Source organism: Ursus arctos, unplaced genomic scaffold, assembly GCF_023065955.2.
Source record: "Ursus arctos isolate Adak ecotype North America unplaced genomic scaffold, UrsArc2.0 scaffold_2, whole genome shotgun sequence".
In the NCBI taxonomy this organism is placed as follows: domain Eukaryota; kingdom Metazoa; phylum Chordata; class Mammalia; order Carnivora; family Ursidae; genus Ursus; species Ursus arctos.
In genome coordinates, this window is record NW_026622874.1 from 63,057,151 (window position 1) to 63,079,443 (window position 22,293).

At 50.1% G+C, this 22,293-nt stretch overlaps 1 protein-coding gene across 1 annotated transcript in view; it reads left to right on the forward strand.

Moving 5' to 3' along the window:
* FCRL5 (Fc receptor like 5) overlaps positions 1-22,293 on the forward strand; it is a 55,920-nt gene that overhangs the window by 7,696 nt on the left and 25,931 nt on the right. The window contains exons 2-13 of the mRNA XM_057315104.1: positions 1,798-2,052; positions 4,051-4,302; positions 4,573-4,860; positions 6,341-6,619; positions 9,094-9,372; positions 14,397-14,675; positions 15,678-15,956; positions 19,243-19,521; positions 19,955-20,071; positions 20,669-20,696; positions 21,616-21,698; positions 21,898-21,966. Of these exons, the coding sequence (XP_057171087.1) occupies positions 1,798-2,052; positions 4,051-4,302; positions 4,573-4,860; positions 6,341-6,619; positions 9,094-9,372; positions 14,397-14,675; positions 15,678-15,956; positions 19,243-19,521; positions 19,955-20,071; positions 20,669-20,696; positions 21,616-21,698; positions 21,898-21,966 (2,487 nt within the window). The remainder of the gene's footprint in view (positions 1-1,797; positions 2,053-4,050; positions 4,303-4,572; positions 4,861-6,340; positions 6,620-9,093; positions 9,373-14,396; positions 14,676-15,677; positions 15,957-19,242; positions 19,522-19,954; positions 20,072-20,668; positions 20,697-21,615; positions 21,699-21,897; positions 21,967-22,293) is intronic.

Consider the following 22,293-nt stretch of genomic DNA (forward strand, 5'->3'; position numbering starts at 1 on the left):
ACCTGATTCTCCCTCATTCCCTACTTTCCAGAACTCCATCTTAACCTCTGAACACCAGTCCAATTTCTTCACTTCTGTGCCCTTTCTGCCTCTGTTACCCTCTCCATTACCTCTTGCCGTGCACAGACTCCTTTGCCTGGCTGACTCCCATGTGGTCATTCAGTTTTCTCAAGCATCACTCTTTCAGGTACCTGTCATAGCCCAGACCCCTCACTACGCACTCACACACACCCCACAGTGGCAAGGGTGGTCCTTCTGCCCACAAGCTGCCCGATGTGTACTTCCATTGCACTTACATTCTGTATTATAGTTATATAATGTTGCTTCATGTTTCTGCTTCCACCCTCAGTCAGCTTACCAGCAGACACCATTTTTGGTCATCTTAGAAGTCCAAGCACAATGACTACTATAGAGAGAGAGATCTGACAAATGTCTATTAAATTTTTTAAAAATCAGTTTCTAATGGAAGAAATAATTGGATAGAAAAAAAACAGGTATTACTTTTGAAAAGCCAAAGAATCCTTGCTCTGTGTTCATCTCTGGTTCTTTCTTTCTTTTCTTTTTTTTTTTTTTTTTTTTGCAGGTCCTGTCAGTGGACAATTTGGTGAGTTCTCCTTTCTTTTGCTCTTCAGTGTCCCTGGATAAGAGTGTCTCCCTAATAAATATGAGGTATTTGCAATGGCTGTAAGAGGATCTCTAATATCTTCTGTTCTTGCTGAGGCCAGAAGGGAAGTGTTATGTGGTCTACTGGCATCACCCAATGGCTGGGATAGCCACGTGGGTACCCTCTGACTCTCTTTGGAAGAACTGACAAAGGCACAAGCAGCTCCTGGCCTTGCGCTTATCCCTATTGCCAATGGACCCCGCCCCCCTTGACCTGGCAGGACATCTTCAACATGGAAGACTTGGAATAGGGTTTTCTCCAATCAGCAAGCTGGAAAAACTTCTCTCATAACATCACACTGTGAGGATACCAGCAGGAATATTACATTCTCTGTAGTTTTAGAAGTAAAATCCTCCAGGAAATGTGTGGAGAACAGAAGAACATCCAAAAATTGGGCCCTTTAAAGGAAGAAATGTAAAAAAGAAGAGATTGGGGGAGAAGAAATGTAATCTGTATCACACATTTTTCTTAGTTCTGACTCTTATTGCCGTTCTTCTGGGTCAGAGAATGGCCCATGAATAGCAAGGAAGATCTATCTCCTCTCTCCTTGACCAAAATCAGCTGACCTAGGATTTCATCCATCTCTGGGTGACTTCTGGATTCCAGCGAATGACTGGTCCATTCCTTGCTCTTCCACAATTAGCTATGATGAGAGTTTCTGGGCATCTGAATCATCATCTATGAAATTAAAGTGTTAAAACAGTTAATCTCTCAAGCTTTACACAGTGTCAAAATCTTCAGAAAATATGATTTATCCTTTTAGGAAAGTGAAAACCTGTGATTTACACAATTCCTTGGGAGGTTCTTATGAGTTCGTGAACATGATGAAATGGTGGGGCAGGGGTGGCTTTCTCTAGGATCCACACCAGACTAACTAGCCATTTCTCCCACTGGCATTTGGCAGCGAATTGTGCTGGTAGTGCCTTCTTGAAATCATCTCGGTCATTGCCATCCCTGAGTAACCATTCTCCCCTGGGGGGTCCTGTCAACCAATGGCCTTGAGCAATCACAGACCTTCCCAGATGGCTTCCTTGGGGTTCTCCAAAGCCTGGTCCTTGGGTCTGTTCCACACAGATGGCTGTGGTGGGGACCACAGGGGTCTCTATCTCAGACTCTGTCTCTTCCTTCCTCAGCAGCCGCATCCAAACCCGTGATTTCCCTCCATCCTCCATGGACTATCATCTTCAAAGGAGAAGCAGTGACTCTGACTTGCCACGAATCTCACTTCCATGCAGCAGAGGACAAAAAATGGTACCGGTGGTATGTTGGGACAGAAATACTACGTGAAATCCCAGGAAACACCATCCAGGTCCGTGATTCTGGAGAATACAGATGCCAGATCCACAACTCGCCCCTAAGTGATGGTGTGAGCTTGACTTTTTCTTCAGGTGAGAAAAAAGTGAAAGAAATAAAAACTTTTGGAACCATACAGTTACGCAGAACCTGCCCTATAGTTGCTGAATCAAAATCTATACAGATAGGACCCAGGTAAAAAGACATTTTTAAAAGTTTTTTACTTAAATTCTATTTAGTTGGCATATATAGTATTATTGGTTTCAGGGGTAGAATTTAGTGATTCATCAGTTGCATATAACACCCAGTGCTCATGAAATCAAGTGCCCTCCTTAATGCCCATCACCTAATTATTCCTTTCCTGTCCAGCAACCCTCAGTTTGTTTCCTAGAGTTCAGCAACTCTTATGGTTTGCCTCCCTCTCTATTTTCATTTTAATTTTTATTTTCTTCCCTTCCCCTATGTTCATCTGTTTTGTTTCTTAACTTCTACATATGAGTGAAATCGTATGGTATTTGTCTTTCTCAGACTGACTTATTTCATTTAGCACAATATCCTCTAGTCCCAGCCCATCATTGCAAATGTCAAGATTTCATTCTTTTTGATGGCTGAGTAATATTCCACTGTATATATGGACCACATCTTCTTTATCCATTCATCTGTCAATGGACATCTGGGCTCTTTCCATAGTATGGCTATTGTGGACATTGCTGCTATAAACATTGGTGTGTGTGTGACTTAGGTAAAAGGAAATTTGAGAAGTAATTTATTTGAATGGTTTCTGAATCTATGTATAATTTTAAGCTTATAAGATTTACTTGGAAGGGCTGCCTGGGTGGCTCAGTCAGTTAAGCATCTGACTTCAGCTCAGGTCATGATCCCAGGGTCCTGGTATTGAGCCCTGTGTCGGGCTCCCTGCTCAGCTGGAGTCTGTTTCTCCCTCTCCCTCTGCAGCTACGCCCCGCCCCCGGCCCCACTAGTGCTCTTTTTCTCTCTCACATAAATAAATAAAATCTTTTTTTAAAAAAAAAGATTTACTTGGAATAATAAGCAACATGAGAATTTTTCAGACAGACAGACCAACAGGAAGACAGATCAAGGTACAGCTGACCCATGAACAACAGGGGTATGAACTGTACAGATCCGCTTACGTGCAGTTGTTTCTACAGGACAGAGCTAAAAATGTATTTTCTCTTCCTTATGATTTTCTTAACATTTCCCTCTAGTTTACTTTGTTATAAGAATATAGTCTGTAATACAGAGAATATACAATTGACTATTCATGTTACCAGTAAGGCTTCTAGTACGGCTGCCTATTGGTAGTTAGGTTTTGGGGGAGTCAAAGTTATACTCCGATTTTCCACTGCTTGGAGGATACATGCCCCACCCTCACATTGTGCAAGGGTCAACTGTATACAGAAAGCAAGAGAGCAGGAAGAAACATTTCCCTTTTTTTCTGTGCCCAAAAGCCACCTGTTTTGAATTTGAAGCAATTATAATGCTGTTTGCTTTCACGAACAAGGAAGCAGTGTTGTAACAAGGAGCAAATAAGATGCTTATCCTCTTTGAACTGGCAATTCTCTTCCTAAGAATTTATCTACTGAAATCATAGATATGCACCCCCAAACTGAAGGAACTCGAATGATCAAGGAAAGGAAACTCACTAAGTAAATTACATCATGTCACATTGAAGGAAAACTTGGAGGCCATTAGAAGTCAGGTTCGATAATTATATTGATGGCAAAGAAAAGTGTTGATAGCACAGTAACTGAAAGAGCAAATTATCAAATATATAAATACTGTTCCAATTTCATAAAGAGAACACAGTACACATGCATTCTCACGAACTTGCACACGGAAAAGAGCACCAGAAAAGTACACGCCCGAGAAGAGATTTTTTACTTACCTTTCTACTTTCCAAGTTTTCTCAGGGCATATGTGTTCATTTTGAAATCAGGAAAAAAGGAATTGTAATTATTTTATGCATTCTTTTTTCCCCCACCCCCAAACCTATAAAATCTGTTTGAAATACTAATGAGAAGAAGGGAGAATCCGTGGAGGGGACCAAATGACCGGCCTTGCATTTCTTGCAGCTAAACTGATCCTGCAGGCTCCCCCTTCCGTGTTTGAAGGTGACTCCGTGACTCTGATGTGCCGAACAAAGAGAAACATAACACTGACCAGGACCCTGTACAAGAATAATAAGGCACTGATGGGCCTTGATAAAAACTTCAGCTTCCACATTAAACATGCAAGTCTGAAGGATAATGGAGAATATCGCTGTACTGGATTTGAGGCCACTTGTTGCTCTGTTTCTTCAAACACAATCAGAATCCAAGTCCAAGGTAAAGCCTTCATCAGCAGTGAGAAGGGTTCATGGGAAGGAAGGTCCCTGAGGTGGTCGAGGGTGAGAGGGGTGGGCTGGGCTATCACTGAACCTCAGGGCTCATTCCTGCCAGAATCAGAGAACGTGCAAGAGTGCTTTGAGCTGAAGAGTCTTGGGGTCGTGTCACCCCCATTGCCTGCTCTGCTCACAGCTGTGGCAGAAGAGCTGTGTTTCTCCCCAGAGCAGCTCGGCCTCAAGCTCTGGGGCCTGTTGTGATTCTTCTCTCTAGAGCTGTTTCCACGTCCCGTGCTGCAGGCTCACCCCTCCCCGGCCACCCCGGGGTACCCAGTGAGCCTGACCTGTGAGACCCAGCTCCCTCCTCAGAAGTCAGACGTCCAGCTGCAGTTCGGCTTCTTCAGAGATGGCCAGTGCTTGGTGTCAGGCTCGGAGAACTTGCTGAAAATCTCAATCCCTTCCATTACGGGGAGCAAAGACCCACCGTATTACTGGTGCGAGGCATGGACGGTGACCCCCAGTGTCCACAAAGAGAGCCAGAAATTCCAGATATCCTTGCAGAGTAAGTGCGGGCAGGCGCTGAGATTTGCAGGGAAGAGCCCGGCAGAGCCGTCCATCAGCCCTCGATTGTCCCGTCCATCAATAAAAGCCCCGCCACCGCTGGCTCCAGTCCTCTTCCTGCTACCCAGCCCAGCTCTCCCTTTCCCTGCTTCCTGCTGCTTCCCCCAGTGGCCTGCGCGCCTCCGCTCGGCTGCCTTACCTAAACGCCACAGACTGCATGGCTTACAAAACAGAGCTGTATTCTCTCAGAGTTCTGGGGGCGACGGGTCCAAGATCGAGGCGTCTGAAGAGAGCTCATCTGTCCTGCAGGCGGCCACCTTCCCGCTGTGTCCTTACCCAGCCTCCTTCCTCTGGCTCCTCCTCCTCTCCGAGGATTCCAGTCATTGAGATTAGGGTCCCACCCTATAGGCTCCTTTAGCCTTACTGATCCCCTCAAAGACCCCATCTCCACATAACCCACACTGGGGGTTACGGCTTCAACATATGCATTTCCAGGGAACAGAGTTCAGCTGATAACACATCCTGATGTCTCCACTGGCTCCCAGATCTTTGAACACGTGTCTGTCTTTTGCAGACCTCATGGTTTGCCCAGCCTGGGACCATCACACCCCTCAGTGTGTCTACAGCATATCTCCCTCCCTCTCCCTCCTTTTTCCTCTCCCTCTCTCTCCCTCCAGCCCTTCTTCCCTCTCCCTCTCTCTCTCCCTCCCTCGTTCTCCTTTTCTCTCTCTTTCCCTCCCTTCCTGTCTGTCTCCCTCTATCTCCCCCAGGGATATGGGAGGTGTCTCTTTCGCAATTATCAGTTAATTGTTGACAATAACCTATAGACACCCCCTGATGGGATACAGAGATGGGTAGTAGCATCATGGTTACTCCAAAGATATGGCCGGGGTGCAGAGAACTGCAGACCCCGTCTCTCCTTCACCAGTGTGCTCAAGGTCGTGAGAGGTCACAGCTTCTACAGAGGCGTCCCCGTACTCAGGGCCAACTCCAGCCCATTCCCAAGAAGACATGGGATTCAGCCCTGGGATCAGGGCTCAGGAGGCAGGCGGAGGTCCTGGCTGGCTCTGGAAACAGCCTGCTGAGTGGCTGCCCACTGGCCTCTGAGCTTCTTCCTGACTCCGTTCTCTCATCTGGAAACAGAGGGGGTCAGGTCCTAGAAGAGTGTACGAATCTGGAAGGAAGAAGCGTTTAGGGCAGATCCCTGAGTCCAGCCCCAGTGAGTGCAGAAGCAGAAAACAGGCACAGAGGGAAAGACACCTTGACCAGGGTCACAGGCAGGAGGAAGGAACAGGTAAGGCAGCAAAATAAGGAACTTCTTCCCCAAGAGCGTCACTTATACTGGGACACGGGACTGAGGTCTTCTAACAAGGACAGCAGGTGACGGGGAAGGGAAAGGCCAGCGTGGAGGGCAAGGGCTGGGACCGGCCAGTGATGGGAATGGGCAGGAGGACCTGCTGACTGATGTTTCTCTCCCTCAGTCCCCGTGTCTCGTCCTATCCTCACCATCAGCCTTCCTGGGGCCCAAGCGGTTGAGGGACACATGGTGACCTTTCACTGTCAAGCCCAGAGAGGTTCACCCCGCATCCAGTACCAGTTTTATCGCGGAGATGTCCCCCTGGGGAGCAGCTCGGCCCCCTCTGCGGGAGGGGCTTCCTTCAGCCTCACTCTGACTGCAGAGCACTCTGGGACCTACTCCTGCACCGCGGACAACGGCCTGGGTGTCCAGCGCAGCCAGCCGGTGGTCCTGTCTGTCACCGGTGAGCCCCGGCGGTCAGTCCCCCGTCCCTGGACTCGCTCCCCACAAGCCATCTGGAAGCGTGTCCCCACCTTCCAGGGCCTCTGTCTCCTCCTTGGCCGACCCGATGCCCTTGGAGCCTCCTGGCTCACGGGACGGCTGTCCACCTCTCTGGGCCTCGCCACTGGCGCAGGGCAGGTGCCATCACAGCTGTCTGCGTAGCGGCCTCCCGCCCGGCCCCTGACCCCTGAGGAGCCAGATGTTTTCCCCCTTCTCACCACTTGTCCTGTGAATCCCCAGATGCCCAGTGTTCTCAGAAATGACAGAACAGTCCCCAGGGGCCCACAGGTGTTTCTTATCCCTTCAACACCACGTGTTGATCAACGCGGTCCAGAGCCACGAAAGACACACAGCCAGAGGCAGGACGCGAAGTCCTCGCCAGACGCCCCTCCTGCTCAGGCACGTCTGGTCTGACAGGCTGTGGGGCCAGCGGGGCCCCGGGGGGCAGGGGTGCAGGCAGGGCAGGGGGCTGGGGAGCAGAGATGGCTCTGCCTGCCCACGGGCTTCAGGCCCCGAGGCGGGTGTCCAAGTTACGAAGTGGAAGTTGTTGCTGTTGAGTCTTGAGTCTCAGTGCTGTGCTGTCTACGGAGAACAGATTTCAGGCACAGTTTGGGGGTGGGGAGACTGCAGGGTGTGGCCCCATACTGCTGCGGAGTCCAGTCCTGGCTCAGGACTGGAGCAGACTCAGTTTCCTCATCTGTAGGAAAAACACAACCAGGCTGGAGACAAGTCAGAATCCAGCCCTTCCCACAGCTGATGCACAAAGGGTTATAAGGAAATGGACCCGGGAGTCCTGTGGGACGCGTCAGATGAAAGACACAGAGACACTGTGGCTCTGACATCCAGAGGACCGAAGTCATGGGGCACTGGCATCGCCATGAGTGCCCTCCACTGCGTAAGGCTCTGTGTGACGGTGCCCCTGTGCACCTGAGGATAAAGGGCATGCGTGACCTGTGTGCCGACTGCACTCCGTCCACAGAGGCCTCGGACTAGCCTGCATGGCCTGTGCACACAGTTCTGGGGTCGAGCAGCAGGTGTGGCCCAGCAATGGCGCAAGTACCAGTCCAAGGGCTATGAGTTCCTGGAGGATGTAGGTGCAGAAGGGGCACCCCGATCTCTGCTGTTCCCTGAGAGGATTCTAGGGGAGTCTGCACGCAAGCTGATGGCTGGACAGCGTGTCAGGGGAAGCAGGGAAGGCAAGGGAGAGGCTGTGGTCCAGGCAGAGGCAGACGCTGAAGGCCCGCGGGAAGGAGGGGAAAGTCCAGGACCAGGACCTGGGGATGCCTCAGACCCACGCCTAGGGCTTGGGCCTCATCCTAAAGGGAGCTCTGGGGTCTGCAAACCGTTTCACACTCCGGCTGTGGGTGAGAATGAATGGCAGAAAAGACCATCTGGAGAGCAGCCAGGAGCAGAGCAGAGGCCCCAGAAGAGAGGCCAGTCAGGACCCCAGGCCAGCCCCGCGGAGGAGGAAGGCCCCCCAGGACTGTGGCTGGCAGGAGAGGCGCCGTGTCCATGTGTCCCACAGAAACCAAGGGAAGAGCCCCTTTGAGCAGAAGACAGGGGCCAGTTCAGACAAAGCAGAGCCGAGCGCTGGTGAGAGGCGAGAACTGAGTCACCTCCCCTGAGTTCAGCCACAAAGCACTGAATGCAGAAGCAGAAGGATGCGAACGGGAACAGAGTCCCTGGGTGTGCCTGCTGCGTCGCCACTTACCGCGTGGGGCCTCAGCTTCCGCTTCTGTAGAAGGGGGGCGATAATAGCACCTGCCCCAGAGGACGGATAATTCAGTAAGTGTCTGCGTGCCTGAGCTTACAATTATATATGACACACACACACACCAGGCCCACGCACAGGAACGCTGTGTCATCATTATACTCACAAACGTGGAAAATCAACTTTATTGCATGGGGATAAAAAGCAGGTCTCGACGCACAAAATAAATAAATAAATAAGCGAGAGGCAAAGAAGCAGAGACAGTAAATGTAACCCCTTCATTCAGACCCGTCCTCAGAACCAGGGAGGAAGGCACAATGGGGAAAGGTAAACGCAGATCTGCTGGGTTTGTTTTGTGGATTTGCTCGTGTGGAGAGGATGAGGCACATCTAAATGGAAGTTGGAAGAGGCCGGTGGAGCCCAAGCATCTGCATCTGGGACAGAGGCAGCTGGGCTCCCGGGGGAAGGAGGAGGACCCCCCCTGGACAGCGGAGGGGCAGGTCTCCCAGGGTCACAGGCAGGAGGAAGGAACAGGTAAGGCAGCAAAATAAGGAACTTCTTCCCCAAGAGCGTCACTTACACGGGGACACAGGACTAAGGTCTCCTAACAAGGACAGCGGGTGACGGGGAAGGGAAAGGCCAGCGTGGAGGGCAAGGGCTGGGTGGGACCGGCCAGTGATGGGAACGGGCAGGAGCACCTGCTGACTGATGTTTCTCTCCCTCAGTCCCCGTGTCTCGTCCTGTCCTCACCATCAGCCCTCCTGGGGCCCGAGCGGTTGAGGGACACATGGTGACCTTTCACTGTCAAGCCCAGAGAGGTTCGCCCCGCATCCGGTACCAGTTTTATCGCGGAGATGTCCCCCTGGGGAGCAGCTCGGCCCCCTCTGCGGGAGGGGCGTCCTTCAGCCTCACTCTGACTGCAGAGCACTCTGGGACCTACTCCTGCACCGCGGACAATGGCTTCGGCCCCCAGCGCAGCGATGCCAAGAGCTTGTCTGTCACAGGTAAGCCCTGGATTCCTGCCGGTCACTCATCTCCGACTCTTTTGTCCCTGTTTTACAGAAGAGGAAACTGAGGCCCCACGCGGTAAGTGGCGAGGCAGCAGGGACACCCAGGGACTCTGTTTCTGTTCGCATCCTTCTGCTTCTGCTTTCGGCGCTTTGTGGCTGAACTCGGGGAGGTGACTCAGTTCTCGCCTCTCACACTGAGCCCTTCAGAAGTCTGCATGTACCCTCCAGGCCCTGCCCCCCCAACCTGGTGTCCCTAGGGGCTCCTGTCCCAATAGAACCAGAGGCCTGCAGACCTCAGCCCTCACCCAGCCCTGGCTCAGCCAGACCCCTAGATGCTCAGCGTACACCCCAGCTTTTGCCAGACGAAGGCGTTCCCTCAGAATATTTTCTCATGCCCTGTAGGTTCAGGCCCCAACACAGTTTTTCTTAACCCAATGCACAGAAGCATCTCCTGCTTTCCCCACTGACACGTGTGCTCACGTCGCCGCAAGCACAGTCACATGGACAAGTCGCAGGCGAGCCCTCAGTTTCTCTGGACATCCTAAGTGGTTCAAGAGCTCGCAGTAGGATTGATGAGGGGAGGAGGAGTGGCTTTCTGGAGTTTTCTGTGATGCTTTGTCCTAATCCATTAAAATAAGTTTCATTTTACTATTTTACAGTTTTTAAGTGTTGGAGTCTGAGAGTATGACACACATCCAGAAAAGTATACAAAGCAGGGTGTACAGCTCATGGTGACTCATGTAACCACCAAAACGGTGTAGTGTTTGGAGGGAAGCTGCCTCTGTTTACACTGGGATCTTCGCTTATTAGAGAGTGAAAGTCCGGTCGTTCGTCAGTTTGTCTGCTTCACGAGAAGCAGAAGTATGAGCGAAAGATCTTGACCGATCCAGTCCACATCACAAGGAAACAGAGCCCCGGGGTGTCCCCAGAGGGGGAGGGCACGGACATCTAGGGTATGAGAAGAACAAGAGAGACAACACTTGCAGGCCCTGGGAAGAGCTGAGAGATGTCTCAGAATGGAACTTATTTCTCAAAAGCAAGTTATGTCGATACGCGACGAGCTAGAAGCGTCCGTCACTCGATTCACAGGCCACCAGCTAGTTTTCTCGTGTCCCCACACGCTGTCCCTGCTGCTCCTGACCACGCTGCACCCCATTCCCTCTCTCTCATGACTTCTCTTGACTCACAGCTTCTGCAACAGCCAGCATTGACTGGTCAGCTTCCGGGGGTAACCCCTTGCTCCGTGTTCTATCCTCTGCCCCGTCTGCCAATGCTGGGGGCTCTCGCTGGTCTAACAGGGCAGGCGGCTTCGCCTCCAAGCCACCCCCCAGGCCACGGTGGCGCACTGCCCACCCTTAGCCCAACAAAGTACGGAGACAACATGACACATAACGAAGTCTGTTTCAGAAAACGCTTGTTTTAGGGAACTGTATGCACAGCACAGACTCTGGGGTTTCCTAGACAGAGCCAGTGTACGTGAAAAACGCTTGGGTCATCGGATCTGACTATGAGTCAGAAAACCTGAATTCTAGCTCTGGCTATGAACATAACTGGTTCGTAATTTGGGCAAAACATTTTAACTTTCTTTGTCTCACTGCTTTCACCTTATATTGCGAGTTAGAGAACAGAATAATTAGTGTCCCTCGCAGCCCCAGAGCTCTGTGATTTGAGTTGGAACAGGAACCCAAAGGCCAGGAATTCATGAAGCTCTGAAAGAAATGAAGTGAGGGGGAGTGTGAGAGGCACCAAAGCCCCGGAGAAGGCAGCCAGGGAACGCGTGCGTGCTGTCACACCGGGCTTGTCTACCTGCCCCAGCAAGGGAGAGCACCACCAGCTGAAGCCTCGGCAGTGCTCACGCGGGAGCTGGGTGGGGACCCTGGGGGCTGTGGGAGCGGGGGGTAGTCAGAGTGGGAGTGCGGCTGCTGAGTGTGCAAACCGGCGATGTGCTGGTCTTAGGAACACGTGAGTCTGGGTACAGACGGTCTTTGAGCGTAAGGACCTGAAGGATCTCTGGTTCCTTGATAACCCCTGTTTTAGATCATGGAAATCAAGAATGACCGAAAGAAGACATTTCCCCAATATAAAGAGACGATTTAAGAAATTTAAGTGTTCTGAGATCCGGATTCCAAAGCCAGAACCTAATCTATCTGGGAATGCCCCCGGTCCTAAGGCATCCTCCATCCCATTATCAAGTTTTATTTTCTTCTCAAATTTGGCTATACCCAAAACCTCTTTATTTCCCGTTTCTTGTCTGCCTCCCTCCAAACACGATATAAGCTTCCTGAGAGGGGAGCCAGATCCCCTGGGGTTTCCACGACACCCCTGTGCCTCGTTGGAGTCTGGCACCGGACAGGCCCTCAGTCAGCATTTACAATTCAATGCACAAGAAGTCTTTGAGGTAAGATGAGGAAGAGAAGAGCAGGAAGAGAACACCGATCTTTGCATCTGCTCATACAAGTCAGCGGAAGTTAAGAAGCCCTAGATTAGCAAGCAAGTTGTCTGTGAGCCGAGTGGGAAGCTCCATGGGGAGGCAGGCAGATATTCGGAAAGCAGTCTACTTTCTTGAGGGAATGTACCCCAAAGAAAAGGCAAAGAGATTTCATGGGAATGTGCTCTGATCTATCACCAGCCCTGAGCGACCAAAACACACGCACGCACACACACACACACACACACACACACACACACACACACACACAGTATTCTCAAGCAAATACAAGACTCTGAATATAACTTTATTCATTAAAGGATAAGTTATAAGCAAAACGAAGCACAACATGGGAGTCTTTGCATCGATGCGTTTCAACTTATACAAGCGAAAGAAAGGACACATAATACATAAAATTGTTAAAAAGAAGAATTAGTATAGAAACAAAAATAAACCCTACAAATGCTTCTGAATACTGTGCAGACAATTAAAGAAAATATGGGCTCCAGGAAAAAAAAAACTACAAAAAGGAATAAACAGGTTAAAGAAGAGACAATAAGACAACACAAGAGATTTTAAAAGTTGCCTAGCAGAGCTCAGAAAAACACCAAAAAAAAAAAAAAAAAAAACCCACAAAGCTATTTTGAGAATGAAATCCAAACTTGAAGCAGTAAGATTAGAATGTATACTTCTGGAAACCATTAATCAAATGAAGAACTGGTTTGAGAAAATAATACAGAATGCAAAGTAGAAATAGAAACGTAGAAATAAAGGCAACAAGACGAAAATGTAAATTACGGAGGTCAGACAGTGAAGACCGCCCAGTGGACTGTCTCTAAGTCAGGAAATCAAACCGAGGAGAGAAATGAAACTCAACGATGGAATAAAAAATGTTCCTGAAGTGAAGAAAACTTGAATACATAGATGGAAAGACTTAGCCTCAGGAGGTTACTGATGTCGAGGTTAAATATCTGTGTGCGTGTGCGTGTGCGCGTGCAAGTGTGATCACAGCAGTACGTACATAAGTGCAGGCATCTCAGAAAGAAAAAAGAATGTTAGACCGGTCTTAGGCTTTCCACAGAAATCATTGATAAGAGAGAGGAGTCACGTCCAGACGTGTACTTTCGAGGGAGGAAAGAGAACCGAGAATTTTATACCAAATCCCGTGCTCAGACATGCAGGGACTCAGGCAACTTAGTATCCGTTAAGCGTTCTTGAAATATTACTTGATGACAAAATCCAGCCAACCAAAATAGGAATCGATACAAAGGACTCAAAATGGCTTCACTGGAATATAAAGCGTACGCACTGAATCTCTGTGAGAGCCGCTTAGGGGCTCGGAAACAGGCTCATTACGATGCCTCTCTCTGGACCAGTTAAACTTAGACTCTCTCAGATGTGGCCCACAATCGTTATCTTTTAACACATCCTTAGGTGAGAATATTGTACAGATAGGGCTGAAAACCACTGATTCAGAAATGAAAACAAAGGCTAATCAACTGTGAGAATTATGGTTACAGAAAGTGCCAAAAATGTAAAAATATATATATATGTAACAAAGGAAAGTCGGCTGGTCTAAGGGAGGAGAAGAAATAAAAAACCACAATTCTCTCGTGGTCGTGATTCTTATTTCGCAGTGGAGGACAAAAAAGAGTTGACTGGATACATTTTGAAAATGAACGGCAGTTTCCAAATCTTCCGTTTTGTCAACAATGTCTGAATCGTCCACAGGCAGGACCTTCTCGTTAACGGATTGTAGCTCACCAGCAGCCCCTGAAACACCCACTAGAGCCCACAGGGTCGCGGAGGCTGCAACGGGTGGTTTGTTCAGATGGAGTAACTGTAGAATGTAGGATTGGGGACAGAGAAGAAATAATAAATAAGCCTCTGCCCCCTCCGTGACTCTCACTGATGAGAGTGTGGGAGCAGGGGCTCTTCTATTCCCTTAGTGCAAGTGCAAAAGGGCCCAAAGTGTTTGAGGAGCAATCTAGCAGAATATATGTGTATTTAAATGTTCATGTTCCTCGTCCCAGAAATTCCACTTCTAAGAATTTATCCTAAGTAGTGCGCACACAGATGGGCCAGGACGGATACCCAGGACTGCTGGCCGTGGCGCTATCTGCCGGAGGAGCACAGGACGTTCCCAGCCATGGGGTTCCTTCGGTGACCTATGGTGAACCCATACACTGGGAGGCTTTGCACTTGTTAAAATAATCGAGCAGTATTCACCCCAAATTATTGAACTGTAAATTTGAAAGAGTTGCATTTGCTGTGTATAAATTATAGTTCAGTATAAGTTGGTCTCTAAAGGTGGATGGGATAGACATTCTAGAATGACGTGGAAAGAGGCTCGTGATGTGTTGCTGAAGGGAAAACCAGGCTGCAGACCAGGACGTGTATGGTGACCCCATGCCTGTGTGTGCACGTATGTTTTTACATGTTTATTTATGTGTTGGTGTCAAAGGGTGTTCTTATACATAGAAAAGATCTAGAAACTGTCACAAATAATCTACAGAGGTAATCTCTGAAAAATGAAAATAAAGGAACTATGAAAAGATACTGATGTCAACTAATTTATTTTTGCCCTCAGTCCCAGCATCGCGCCCTGTCCTCACCCTCAGGACACCCAGGACCCGGGCCATGGTGGGGGACATGATGGAGCTTCACTGTGAGGCCCAGAGGGGCTCTCCCCCGATCCTGTACCGGTTTTATCATGAGAATGTCATCCTGGGGAGCAGCTCGGCCCCCTCTGGAGGAGGAGTGTCCTTCAGCCTCTCTCTGACCGCAGAACATTCTGGAAACTATGCCTGTGAGGCCGACAATCGCCTGGGGGCCCAGCGCAGTGAGGCGGCCTCACTCAGTGTCACAGGTGAGTTGATGGTTCCGACTGCAGCACAACCGGGGACCCGCCATGCCCCCACCTTCCCCAGTAGCCGAGATTGGTGGTCCCACAGGGCCCTTTGCACTGTGACATCGCAGCAGGCCTGCTGCAGACACAGCCTCCATCCGGGAGCTCTGGAGTCTGCATTTTCGGGAACTTGCACCTTCCCTTTGCTTGCTATGCACTTCCTGGAAGCAAATTTTGTGACCAAAATTTCCCCAAATTTCCCTAACATAGAAGCACAGGCTTTCAGTACGCAAACTACTTCCTTGTCAACAATTATCAGCAAGAAAGGAGATTGTAAAGGCATGTCCCTGTTGCGTTCAGCTACAGCCCCTGTGATGGGCTGACCTCCCCACCATGCCCCTTTCAGTGCAGGCTTGGCACCTCACCCATGGCCTTCCTCCCTACCCTGCGTTCTGCCGTCGTTCCAGGACTCTACCGTCCACGTGGCTGAGCCACTCAACACCGTGGCTTGTCGTCTCTTCCACATAAGCCAGCGCTGCCACGTCCATGCGTGGCTCCAATAGCCTAACCACAGCCTCCTGTCCTACTTGCTCCTTCAGCCGTTCCAATCCCCCCTGCTCTCAGACCCCAGCAGAGCCCCAGCTCACCAACACCTTACTCCCTCCCAGACACTGGGTGGCATCCCCGGCTGCATGAATAGTGGATCTCTCCTGTTCCTAGTTTTGATTACACCGATTTCTCCTTTCCCCCAATTGTCTTTTGAATTCTCAGAAGTCAATTTAATGTTTGTTTTCAGACTCCCCAAACACACGTGTCACTGCACACCCAAGGCCTGGGAGCCACACAGAGCACCACCCCAATGTCACTGTTTCTTCAGATCAGAACAAATTACAGCTGGGTTCTGAGTAATGTCACAAGGTCACTAAAAACTGAGGAAAACAGTTTCCAGTTTGAAAGGTCTCTCCTTTGGAAGAACATATTTAAACAGTAGAAACTGATGGTTAACTATTTTTCCTCCCTCAGTCCCAGCGTCACGCCCTGTCCTCACCCTCAAGGCATCCAGGACCCGGGCCGCGGTGGGGGACATGATGGAACTTCGCTGTGAGGTCCAAAGGGGCTCTCCCCCGATCCTGTACCAGTTTTATCACAAGAATGTCATCCTGGGGAGCACCTCAGACCCCTCTGGAGGAGGAGCGTCCTTCAACCTCTCTCTGACCGCAGAACATTCTGGAAACTACTCCTGTGAGGCTGACAATGGCCTGGGGCCCCAGCGCAGCAAGGCGGTGCCACTCAGCATCACAGGTGGGTTGGTCCTGCCCACAAGCAGCACAACCAAGCATGGCAAGCCTGCCTTCTCTCCCCAGCAGCCAGAGTGGAGCTCCGGCACCCCCACTGCTGGTGTGACAGCCCAGCCCCGGGGAATTCCTGCCGGCAGAAAGCCCATCTGCATGTCCAAGTCCCTCTTCCCATATGGGACCAAAACTCTTCACTAAAAATGCAAAGGCTTTTTAGACCATAGACTATATATTGATCTGTAATTACGATTACTGAAAGGGAAATTAAGAAATTTTGAGTACGTGTCTCTCTGCTCCAAAAAAGATTTGGCCATTCCTGGTCTGGGTTTCTCTCTCTTTGACCCCCGCAAGCCTCTACTCTTGTGCTTCCTTTATTACCAGGAATATAAATATGCCTCAAACTTCCATATTAAAAACTCTATATTAACATCAACTCTGTGTGTAGCCTTTCAGGAAACACAACCAATCCTGTTTACAAAGTGATTCTTAAAGCAATGGGAGCACAGGAAACCAGCACAGAGAGGAGAAAGCAGGATGGCATGGATGGAATTAGCCAGCCCTCCACCAAATTCCTCCATTCTCTATGCTGCCCTCTGACCTCTCACTATTAAGTATTATATCCAAAGGAAAGCTGATTCCTGTGAGCTCTGAACCTGTTCTGATGGTCCATACTGGCTGGCCAAACCCCCAAACTCCTGTTTAGGGAGAACTGGGGTATAGCAAAAGTATGCTAAGGGCAGTTGAGATGAATGTTCTGGTCATCAACGTCATCACCATCACCACCAGCACCACCACCACCATCATTACAACCACCATCACCACCACCATCATAATCATCACTACCACCATCATCACCACCACCATCATCATCATCACCATCATCACCACCACCATCACCATCACCACCACCACCATCATCACCATCATCTCCACCATCATCATCACCACCATCACCATTGTCATCACCATCATCTCCACCACGTTCATCACCACCACCATCATCACCATCATCTCCACCACCACCATCACCATCATCTCCACCACCACCATCACCATCATCTCCACCACCACCATCACCATCATCTCCACCACCATCATCACCACTACCATCACCATCATCATAATCATCACTACCAACATCATCACCATCACCATCACCACCATCACCACCACCATCACCACTACCATCATTGTCACTGAGTCCTTGCATGTGCTGGGCCCTTTGCTTAGTACTTAGCATATAATATCTCATTTCATCTTTAAGATAAACTGGTGAAACCTCTTTATCCCCAATTTGCAGGGGAGGGAGGTGAGGCTCAGAGGTAAAAAGTAGCTAGTTTACGCACAGCTGGTGAGGGGAAAGCCAGGTGGAGGCATGGGCCTACCCAGGTCTTCACCTAAGTCTACACTGTGACCTGTTTTAGCACAACTTTTGAGTTTTTATTTTATTTTATTTTTTTTTATTATGTTCAGTTAGGCACCATATAGTACATCATTAGTTTTTGTTGTAGTGTTCAACGATTCATTAGTTGCGTATAACACCCGGTGCTCATCACAACACATGGCCTCCTTAATACCGATCACCCTTCTGCCGCATCTCCCCACCCCCTCCCCCTGACACCCTCAGTTTGTTTCCTGGAGTCTATAGTCTCTCATGGTTTGTTTCCCTCTCTGATCCCTCCCCCCTTTCAGTTTTCCCTCCCTTCCCCTATGGCCCTCTGGGCTATTCCTTATGTTCCACATATGAGTGAAACCATACGATAATTGTCTTTCTCTGCTTGACTTATTTCACTTAGCATAATCCCCTCCAGCCCCATCCATGTTGATGCAAATGGTGGGTATTCAACTATTGAGTTCTTAGTAATTCATTATTCGGAAGGAATACATAAATCTTCATGATAAGAAACGTGAATGGTACAAAAGACACAATATGAAAAGTGAAGGTCTCGTTCTCCCGGCAGGCACACACTTTTATGTCCACATACTTCCAAGATATAACCACCCTTAATAGTTTCATGGGAAAAAGAAATGAAAGGAAAAGAAAAGAAAAGTAAAGAGAAAAGAAAAGGGTTTCATGGGCATTTTTCTCTCTTTTTAAAATTTTTAAATTTAAATTTAATTTAGTTAACATATATAGTATTAGTTTCAGGGGTAGAATTTAGTAATTCATCAGTTGCATTTAACACCCAGTGCTCATTACATCACGTGCCCTCCTTAATGCCCGTCACCCACTTACCCATTTCCCCCACCCACGTCCCCTCCAACAACCCTCAGTTAGTTTCCTAGAGTTAAGAATATCTTATCATGTGTCTCCCTCTCTGTTTATATCTTAATTATTTCTTCCCTTCCCCTATCTTCATCTGTTCTGTTTCTTAAATTCCATATGAATGAGATCATATGGTATCTGTCTTTCTCTGACTGACTTATTTCTTTTAGCATAATACCCTCTGGAAGCCCTGGCCTCAGCAATCAGACAATTAAAAGAAATAAAAGGCATCCAGATCGGCGAAGAAGAGGTCAAACTTTCACTCTTCGCAGACATGATAGTCTACGTAGAAAACCCAAAAAGACTTCACCCCAAAACTGCTAGAACTCATGGATATTTTTCTAGAAATATTCAAATATATTATAAACATAAAGGTATAAAATTTTTTTCACAGAAATAGAATCAGGTTATACATAATTATGCAACTTGCTTTTTCACTTAAAAATACATCTTGGACATCTTTTGTATTTCATTGGTCAACTAGGTTGTCTCCGGTTTTTTGCGATTGTAAAAATTCTACCACAGAAATCCTTGCACAAATGCTTTTGCCTATCTCATGTCCGTATCTGACATGAGACATTCTGTATCTGGGAAGGAAGCAGTCTGAGAGGTAGACTTGCGGGGTCAAATTTGATGTGTATTTTCAATTTGGCAAGTATTACCATGCCAGGAAGTGTCTCAAATCCACCATCCCACCTAGACCCGTTAAGTGCCTGTGTGTCCACAGATCCAAGGCTTTGCCCTTCTGATGGGTGGTTTTTTGTATGTATTTACTTAGTAATGGAAGTAATGATCTCTTTATCTATTTATTGGCTACTCAAAGTTGTTCGCAATTCATACCCTTCGCACACTTTTCTGTTGGGTATTTTCGTGCCTCTGCAGATTAAGGTCAGTAGCTTTGTCCGTCATGTGAGTTTCAATCTAGTTTCCAAGGTTGAGATCTGACCTCTGTCATTTGTTTATAATTTCTGCTTGTTTACAAATATGGTAGAAGTAGAAACTTGTATTAACTTTGTGTCTCCCTCAGTCCCAGCGTCCCGCCCCGTCCTCACCCTCAGAGCGCCTGGGGCCCAGGCCTTCCCTGGGGACACGGTAGAGCTTCGCTGTGAGGCCCAGAGCGGCTCTCCCCCGATCCTGTACTGGTTTTATCACGAGGATGTCACCCTGGGGAGCAGCTCGGCCCCCTCTGGAGGAGGAGCGTCCTTCAACCTCTCTCTGACCGCAGAACATTCTGGAAACTACTCCTGTGAGGCCGACAATGGCCTGGGGCCCCAGCGCAGCGAGGCGGTGCCACTTTCCGTCTCAGGTGAGTTTCCGGTGCCCAGGCCACAGATGTGGACAAATATCTCCTCCAGGGATATTCTGAGAATCCTCATGCCGTGTGACCAGAGTCCTGCTTCTCAGGGACAGGGACACAAACCTGAGAGTTCTGCACATGGTCCTCCTCTGAAGCGTTTCTGAAGGGACAGTACTTGAGTGGAGCAGGGGACCAAGGACGATCACTGATTTGGATGCTCCCTGGTGGGCCCCGTCCATCCTGACCCTCCAGCCTGGCCTCGGCCGCAGGCGTGAGCTTCCTCCTGGAGAGTGGAGCCGTTTCCTGGGCTGCTGCCTAGCCTCCCCGTCCTGGTGCCCCGGGTCCTTCCTCCCTCCCAGCCCCAAGCATCAGCTGCAGGGGTCAGAGCAGTTCGAGACCGCGAGCCTCTCCCTCCAGCTCACGCGCAGGGTCTCCCCTCCAGGGCTGACGGGGAGCAAAAGTGGCCCTATTGCCACAGGCGTGGCTGGGGGTCTGCTCAGCGTGGTGGGCCTCGTGGTCGTGGCACTGCTGTTGTATTGCCGGCTCCTCAGGAGAGCAGGTGGGTAACCTTCGCTTGAGTCCCTGCCGTCCCCGTCCCCCCCGCCCCCCGCCAGGCTCCTGCTGCCTTTGTAAGCACCGCCAAGCTCTCAACAGCTCCGCCCTGCCCAGTCCCAGTCCCCACCTTCTCCGTCTGCTCCCCCAGAATTCATCTTTGCAAACACAGGGTTCCCGAAACAGCCCTCATGCACAGAAAATGCCTCGATGAGACAGAGTTTATCCAGCATCATAAACCTCAGCGTGTCTCCCTCTCCACCCTTACAAGCCTCCAAGGAATGGGAGCGAGGACAGAAACCCAAGGGGATCTGATGACTTACTGGTGGTTTAACGTGCAGTATTTCCACAGCCGATCAGGTCTGCTTCCCGTCGGCAGCTAGACGATTGTGCCTGGCAAAACGCTCTCTCGTGGTGTCGCTAAGCCCCACCGCAAGCCAGGGTCACCAGTTTTTGCCCCATCGGCCACCTCCCTTGGGCGTCGCAGAGTCGGATCCATGTAGTGCCGGTGACCCCCCGCAGGTCCTCCTGAGCCCCTGGCAGCTGTGCCCCTTGTGAAGGCCTCCTTCTCCTGGCTCCAGTGACCCTCTGCTTTCCTTTGCAGGAGGAAGAATGACCTCTGACCCCTCTAGGTAAGACCTGGGCTGTGTTGCGTGTGGTTAACGGGATGCCCTCAGGGGATAAAAATGAACAGGGTCTGGTCACTGCTGGGAACAGATAGGTTGTGCCATCTTCATGTCGCTGTTTGCCTTGGCAAACGTCAAGGCAATTGCCAGGACCTTCTCACCGCCATCCTAGCTGCCTACGCCTTCTTGCCTCGGGTGTTCACTGCTTCTTCGTTCATAACTTACAACCTCGACCACTGTTGCCTTGGTTGTCTGACTGACCACTATCAGACTGAATCCACCCATGTCTTAAGCCAGTCTCAACTTGGTAGCCTGCAAAGCTCTGGACATGACCAACGTCATACCTGCTGTGGGGACAGCCAAAAAGATGGAGTCACACGACTGGCCGCCCAGAGAGATCACTCTGCCAACCGGAGGTGGTGTCTGTGAAGAAGGGGCTGCCATCTTGGATCCCAGAGGCTAAGCTTGGGAGCCCCACCATGGCTCACAAACCATCTCTGGGCAAGCCCATGGCAGCAGCGTCCAAAGCATGCAGAGTTCCCCTGAGCCCTCATCATGACTGGCTTCTCTGAGATCCTGATCTCTCGACGAGTTCGAATCCTGGCTCTGGCCCTTTGTAGTCACGTGGTCTTGAGCAAGTCACTTTGCCTCTCGGAATCATCACCTTCTCCATCTATAGAAGAGGGATGATGATAGACTCAGCCTCGTATTGTCCAGCGCAGTGCTGGTATGTAGCAGGTGCCCATGAGTCTGGAAACACTGTCATCTGTAACGTGACAGTTCCTAACCGCAGACCCTTGGGTATGCGCTCATCTACGCGTCCAGGCTCGGCAGCCACCCGCTGGGCTAGACCTGCCGGCAGCGCGTGATGATTGCAGCTGCTTCGGCAGGCTCGCTGGGAGACATGGCTGTCTCTGTCTCACAGGAGCCCTTCAGACGCGGACCCCCAAGAGCCCACCTACTACAATGTGCCAGGCTGGGTGGAGCTCCAACCAGTATACAGCAATGGTGAGGACCAAGGGCCCCACACTTGGCCAGGGACCCCAGGGTTGGTCCGGGCAGGGGTGGGGCAGGAGACCACAGGGCTGTGCAGAGGCCCCAAGCCCCCTGTCCCTGCAGAGAACAAGGTCCGGCTGGGGGAGGGGGAAATAGCTCGGACGAGAGGCGAGGACCTTATAGTTCTCTTAAGCTGCACCTTCTTTCCAAGTCAACCCTAAAGGAGGAGACGTGGTGTACTCGGAAGTTCGGACGATTCAGCAGGGGAACAGACGTGCAGGTAAGACCCGTGGACTTGATTTCGGACGTGCCGGCGGCCTCCACCCCTTCTGCAGGTCTGAGCAGACCAGACACAGAGCCACCCATGCGAGGGTCACTGGCTTTCTTCATTTGTGCCCACCTGCCCTGCTGGGGTCCCTCACCCCACCGTCCAGGCCTCGCTCTCCATCCCTCACCGACAGCCTCGGGAGAGCCTGAGGGGCACGTGCCCTGTCAGGGCTTCGGCTTTCCCCGTTGTCATGGGACACGGGGTCAGCATTCCCGTCCTCCTTCCATCAGGTCACCGATGCATTAGCTTACCGTGCTGGAGGTCAGAGGCCAGACACAT